At 36.5% G+C, this 7,373-nt stretch overlaps 1 protein-coding gene across 1 annotated transcript; it reads right to left on the bottom strand.

Annotated features, from left to right (window-relative positions):
• Nucleotides 1–4,130: 4,130 nt before the first annotated feature.
• On the bottom strand, nt 4,131–4,874 carry LOC102866605 (vomeronasal type-1 receptor 4-like). Its single transcript, XM_006902341.1, has one exon. The coding sequence runs from the start codon at nt 4,872–4,874 to the stop codon at nt 4,131–4,133; it is 744 nt and encodes a 247-aa protein (XP_006902403.1).
• Nucleotides 4,875–7,373: the final 2,499 nt, after the last annotated feature.

Here is a 7,373-nt window from a genome sequence, read left to right as displayed (position 1 = left end):
TTAGGGCGGTTGTGCATAGGGTCGCTATGAGTCCGAAACGACTCGACGGCACATAACAACAATAACAACATGCAAGGATGGTTCAACATAAGAAAAACAATTCATGTAATTAATCAGATTAATGAAGCAAAGAACAAGAACCACATGATCCTATCAATTGATGTAGAAAAGGTCTTTTACAAAATCCAACACCTCTTCCTGATTAAAACACTTAACAACATAGGAATAGAAGAGAATTTCCTTGACATAGTGAAAAGTATATATACAAAACCAATAAACAACATCATCCTCAATGGTGAGAAATTAAAGACATTTCCCCTGAGAACAGAAATTAGACAAGGATGGCCACTATCACTCTTATTCAGTATTGTATTGGATGTTTAGAGTGAGAGCAATAAGACAAGAGAGGGAAATAAGAAGTATTCAAATTGGCAAATAAGAGTTAAAACTACCTCTAAATGCAGATGATATGATAGTATACTCAGAAAATCCTCAAGATTTAGCAAGAAAACTAATTGACCAATTCAGTCAGCTGTAGGCTGGAAGCCTCCTGTTTAAATCAATTAGGACCTGGAGGGCGGGCCTTTGTATTTAAAAGTTGATTGGGCCTTGACTAAGTCTCCAGTTTGGAGGCTCCAGTGTGGAGCAATTGGATTCTTGAGGGTAGGTTGTTTTGATTTAATTGAAAGCCAGGTGTTAATAGTGTTTGGGGAGAACATTGTTCTAAGTGGTATAGCACTTGTAAGTTTGCTTTACTAAGATAAATTGCAGCTGCTATGATGCTGAAAGCTGTGCTACTGGTGTGTCAGATGCCGTGTTACCTATGGTAGACAGGGTTTGGTAGAGCTCCCAGATTAAGACAGACTTGGAAGCAGGATTGGTACCCACTTCTTAAATAACAGGCCTTTGAAAATCCTATAAACACCAGAGGAATGATGATAGTTGTAGAACATGGATCAGATCTTTTGCTCAGAGGGTTGCTATGAGTCATACTCGACTCGACAGCATGTAACAACAGCAATAGCAGCATATAACCATTCATGTGCATCATGTTTTGTACACATACTTTGTGGTTTTTACATTAATTCATATACATTGTGTTTCATTCATGTATCTTGTGTTTTATAAAATCAGTTGTATAAATTATATTTTATATAATTACCATTGCTCATGCCTATTATCACTCTACTTTTTCAAGTCCCTTTTGAACCTTTCCCATTCCTTCATACCCCAACCCCTACCATTGCTTCTGTAAATGTTGTTTGTGAATCCACATGAAATAAAATCCTTGTCAAATTCAATTTTTACTTGTAAATATGATTTATTTATTTATTGGTTCAGTTATGAGAATTTTTGTTTTCTTTATGTTGCAATATCATCCTCACTGAAGAATGTCATCTTATTTGGTAATTGATTCCAGTTCTTTTCACAAGTTTGTGTATCTGAGTTAGAAATATTGATGAATCTTCCTGCATCTTGATGCCACATTCTTCTTCATATAGTCCATTGTTGTATGAAATTGATGTCTTAGAAAGCTTGTTTTGATGATATACAATTGTGTTTTATTGACTATGCAAAGGCATTTGGTGGATAATAACAAATTATGACTAACATTATGAGATTCAAAATAAAGGAGTGGTTCAGTGGTGTGTACTTTCTCCATATTTTTTCAGTCTGTATGTGGAACATATTCCTAGTACTAGGGATATTGTAGCTAATGTTAGGTGGATCTTGGCTGAAAGCAGGGAGTACAGAGGAATGTCTGTGTTTCATTGATTATGCAAAGGCATTTGATTGTATGGATCACAACAAACTGTGGCTAACTCTGAGAAAAATGGGAATCCCAGAACATTTGATGGTGCTAATGCAAAACCTATACTTGGACCAGGAGGCAGTTGTCAGAAGAGAGCAAGGAAACACTGTATGGTTCAAAATTGGGAAGGATGTATGCCAGGGATGTGTCCTATCTCCATACCTTTTCAACCCATATGCAGAACAGACTATCTAGGAGCCTGGGCTGTATTGTTCCACTATCAATATTGGTGGAAGATTCATTGACAATCTGCATTATACAGATGATACAACCCTGCTTGATGAAACTGAGGAGGACCTGAAGCGCTTGCTGCAGAGGGTCAAGGACTGTAGCCTTCAATTTGGATTGATGCTCAATAACAAGAAGAAAAAGATTCTCACCACTGGGCCAATTGGCAGCATCAGGATGGATGGTGAAGAGATTGAGATTGTTCGCAGCTTTAGTTTGCTTGGCTCCACAGTCAACACTCTTGGCACCAGTAGCCAGGAAATTAAAAGACATATTGTGATGGGGAAGTCTGCTGTTAGGAAACTCTCCAAAATACTGAAAAGCAATGGTGTCACTCTGCTGACTAAGGTGTGCCTGATACAGGCCATGATCTTTGCATTCATGTGCTATGTATTCATCAGAGAGCTGGCCAATGACTAGGCATGATAGAAGGAGAATTGATGCCTTTGAGCTGTGGTGTTGGAGAAGAGCATTGAATATACCACGGACTGTTAAGAAAACAAACAGATTCATCCTGGACAGGGCTAAACCAGGCTGCTCCTTCGAAGCAAAGATTCTGAAGCTTCGTCTGACATAGTTTGGACATGTTGCAAGGAGGGATCAGTCCTTGGAAAAGGACATCCTGCTTGGGAGTGTGGAGGGACAGCGCAGGAGAGGAAGACCCTCTATGAGGTGGATTGATTCAGTGACTTGGGTAATGGGGGCAGGTGTGTCAGAGACAGTAAGTGCTCAAAATAGGGTAGGGCTCAGAACAGTTGCTTATAAGTTTGCTATGAGTCATAGTGCATCCAATGGCACATAATAACAACAACAACAGCAACAACAACAATAACAATTACTGATTGAAAACAGCTCTAATTTTTAAAATGCCTTGGAAATAAGTGTTCATGATCATTTGATAGTCTTAATAAAGTATGTAAAAATGCATTTAATTATTGCTCAAAAATTATAGTTTATGAAAAAATACTGAAGGAACTAATCTGCTAATAGAGATCTTTCTAAATTATTGAGGAGTAATGATATCAGTTTGAGGACTAAGGTGCATCTGATTTAGGCCATGGTCTTTCCGATTACTACCTGGACAATGAATAAGGATGATAGAAGAAGAATTGACACCTTTGAACTGTGGTGTTGGGGAATAGCACTGAACATTCCATGGACGTCCAAGAAAACAAATAGATATGTATTAGAGAGGGTGTAGCAAGAGTGCTATTTGGAAGCAAGAATGATGAGGCTTCACTAACATACTTTGGACCTATTGCTAGGAGGTGCTATTCCTTGGAGAGAGACATGATGTTGGGAATGGTGGCGGTTCGGCAAAGGAGAAGAAGACCTTTAGCCAGGTGGATTGACAATGGTGACTGCTGCAATGGGCTTTTGTGTGTCAGCAAGTGTGATGATGGCTCAGGACAGGACGGGTTTCAGCTATTTTGTTCATAGGGTCGTTATGAGTTGTACTTGACTTGAAGGCACACAACAACAGCAATAACAACAATATATCTTTTACCAATTCATTGTTTTGCAATAATGACAATTTAGAGTAATATAAAAAACTATTCCAGCTTGGTAATTTCAGAAATATTATTCATTGATCAATTAGATTTCATTAACTTCTTACTAAATAGAAATTTTTGCATCTATTCTCTTACATTTGATGATACCTCTTTGATGGATTTGTTTTATTGGCACTAGTTGTTGAAATACTAGTCCCTTTACTGGTTCAATAAGGACTAAAACATTGTTTTTATTTGCTTTCTACAATTTTCTAAGATTATGGAATAAATTTAAAATATATTATGGCATACCATGTTTAATATATATATTTGATAGTTGGTCAACTTTATTTGTTAAGATTCAATGAAATATTTATTGAAATGCTCAATTGCTTTTTATATTTTAATGTTGTACAGCAGATAGAACCATAATCATTCAAAAATTTTACCTTGTTTTATTTTTAAAATTTTACCTTAAGTTAGAATAACATTTTTAAAATTTTACCTTAAGTTAGAATAACAAAATATCTTTACTATTAGAAGTGTCTGTATTCATTGTGACAGTTATTTTATGCCACTAAAGATTATTTAGTAAGCTATCTGAAGATAGGATTACTACTTGTTATCAGCAAAAAGGGGCCAATGGTTGGGAAACAAAATGCCATGAAGGCAGTTATCTCCAAGAGCCAGATATTAGCATGAAGAAAATACTTTGAATACAATGTAAGGATGCCATTGATAGAATAAAATGAGAAAAACGTGATCATTAACAGCACAATTCTTCTAGTAATTTTCATCTCAGGAGTTATCCTGGGAGAGATGTTGGTCTTATGAATGTACTGGATATGCCGGTGGTGCCTGTGTAGAAAATGTAACATGTATGCACAGCAGAAGATCATGAGATTTACAAAAAAGACATCTTCAACAGTAGATAAAATTATTGAATAACCCAAATCTTCTCTCCAATAGCAATACCTTAGATCAATTCCATTTGTGATGTTTATTTGGTTCATAGGTCCTGTTATATTTGTAATAACAGTAACATGTGTGACTATATTGAGTAACCAACAAGAAACAGAGTAGATTGTGCTGTACTTGGGGGTATTGCGCTTGAAATTTGCCCACGTGGCAGAGTGAGAGTTGATGATGATGGCTTGGCAGCCACTGAGCAGGCAGGTGCTACAGACCGACATGCTACGTCCGATTCTTTGAATGTAAAAGACAATTTTACATCCTACCTCATCCAGGAAGTATTTGTTTTTCCAATGCAGAATCACTAAAGGTATTCCCCTGCAGAGGAGGAGCATGATATTTGTTAATGCTAACTGAGCAAGGATCATGTGTATAAGAATGGGCTGCCGGCAAGTGAAGAGAATAAAGACAGGTACAAAAAGGAGAAAAGAATTTCCAAGTACACCAGTTCCAGTGAGGAAGAGGAAAATGGTCCCCAGGAAAAGTCCAGTTTTCATGATTAGTTACCTGAAGTAAAGATACCAAGCTGGAAAAAAAAAGAGACCCTAGAAGAAGAAGAAGGGGGTCGGGGGGAGAGACAATATAATGCTATAAATCATCTCATGTGAGATAATAACAGCATTTTTATTTTTTTAAAATTTATTTTATTTATTTTTTGTGTGTGTACCATAAAATTGGATCTGACTGGTACAGGAAGAGATTGCCCCTCCTTCTCCAGAACATCTGGTGGATTTGAACCAAATAATCTAGAATTGCAGAGCAGCTTCTTGCCACTAGGCCACTAGAGCTCCCTATAATAGAGCATTTTTTACTCTTAGAGGGTCAATACTGAATTCTAGTGGGGCAATAACAAAATACTGTTACGTGGTTGTATCAGAAAGGATTTAAAGATAGCAAGTTGGAAAACATTTCTTTAAAAAAGTATTGGTTTTGTTATAAAACAGTATTTGTATTTTGTCATATCAGACACATGTCACAGTATCATTTCTCTTAATTTGGTTGATAATTATATTGCTATCAAGTTTAATTATGATTATATATAAGTTAAGCTTTGTAAGATTTGCTATTTGTATTTTCATTTAGTAGCTAAATATACTTGACATTAAGAAACATTTTGCTGCTTTTTTACTCACTTCAAATTATAGCCAATTTAGGAAGGAATTATTTCTTAAAAGAACTTTTCTATGTCATTTTCATCAGATCTGAATTGTAACCTTTAAGTGTTTGTTATGTACAATAGAGTCAGAACCAACTCATAGCTGAAGCCCTGTTGGGTTTTAGACTGTAAATGGCACAGGAGGAGAATGCCCTTCCTTTGCTCTTGCAGCATCTGGTTAGCTCAAACTATGTGCCTTTGGCTTAGCAGTGTTTCTTTACTAGTAGAACACCAGTGTTATGCAGACAACACAACCTTCTTTGCTGAAAGTGAGGAAGTCTTGAAATGCTTGCTGTAGAAGATCAAACACTTCAGGTTTAAGTATGGATTATATTCCAGCATCAAGAAATCAAAGGTCCTCACAACTGGGCCCATATGTCATACACAGAGAAAGGATTGAGGTCATGTTATTTGAATCAACAATCAATACTCTTGGTACCAGCAGTCAGGAGATCAGGATATGTATTGCATTGTGCAAGTCCTCTGTCAGGGACTTCTCTAAAATACTAAAAAGTAATGATATCAATTTGAAGATTAAGGTGCGCTTGATTCAGGCCATGTTTTTTTAACTCAGTTGTTATGCATCTGATAGTTGGACAATGAATAAGGAAGACAGAAGAAAAACTGATGCTTTTGAGTTGTGGTGTTGGAGAAGAGTACTGAATATTTCATGGATTGACAAAAGAATAACTATATTTTGGAAAAAGTGAAGCTAGAATGCTTCTTCATGGCCAACATGGCAAAGATTTGTCTCTCCTACTGTGGGCATATTGCTAGGAGAGGCTATTGCTCAGACAGGCACTTGGTTAAAACTGCCACTACCACTACCACTCAGGAGGGGAAGGCCCTCTATGAGGTGGACTGATTCAGTGACTGGGGTAATCGGGATGGGTGTGTCAGAGACAGTGCAATTGGCACAGGATAGAGCAGAGTTTAGGGCTGTTGTACATAGGGTTGTTATGAGTCACAAGCGACTCGACGGCACATAAAAACAACAACAACAACAACAACAAACCACTCAGGCATCATTCTCTTTTTCGTGGATCCTTCAGTTGACTCCAAACGGTCTACTCTGCACCTATACTGCCTTCTACAACATCTGTTTTGTTTTGCTTAAAGGACTGAGACCCTGCTAAATTATAAAGCAATTTGGCATTAGTGTGTGCTGTCAACTTGATTACAAAGTATCTCATAGAACTCTTCTATTTATAAAAATATTATGTATTCTTATAGCACAGAAAGAAAACTTCAAAATACTCAGCTTCCTTACCAGTATTTGAAAGCGTATTTCTTTCGGACCTTATGTACTCCTGGCTACACTTCTCCATGAAAACCTCGTTGTTTCTTAAATACTTCAGGGCTCAGCAGGCTACATATGCTATTCTCTGTACTTAGAATAATGTTTCTACAGAATCTGTTTGATTCCCTCCTATCATTGAGGTCACTGCTAGATGACTGACACTCATTCAACTTTACAAATTCTGACGTCTTTAGGTTAGAGTAAAAATTATCTCCATATTCTCCAACCCATCTCTCTCTTTAATTGTCCTTAGTATATGTTTTCTTATTAATTTCTTTATTTTTTATTTTACATAATGGAATGGATAAAGTAGTACATTTTTAGCCTCAGCTTGATGTCTATATTTTTATTATATCTTTTATATATCTTAAAACATTTCTTTGATAGAGTAGTATATATTACCATAATTAA

Source organism: Elephantulus edwardii, unplaced genomic scaffold (assembly GCF_000299155.1).
Source record: "Elephantulus edwardii isolate Elephantulus edwardi_28Jun2011 unplaced genomic scaffold, EleEdw1.0 scaffold00391, whole genome shotgun sequence".
Taxonomy (NCBI): Eukaryota; Metazoa; Chordata; class Mammalia; order Macroscelidea; family Macroscelididae; genus Elephantulus; species Elephantulus edwardii.
The sequence above is the reverse complement of the archived record's forward strand: the minus strand, read 5'-3'. Positions and strand labels throughout refer to the sequence as shown.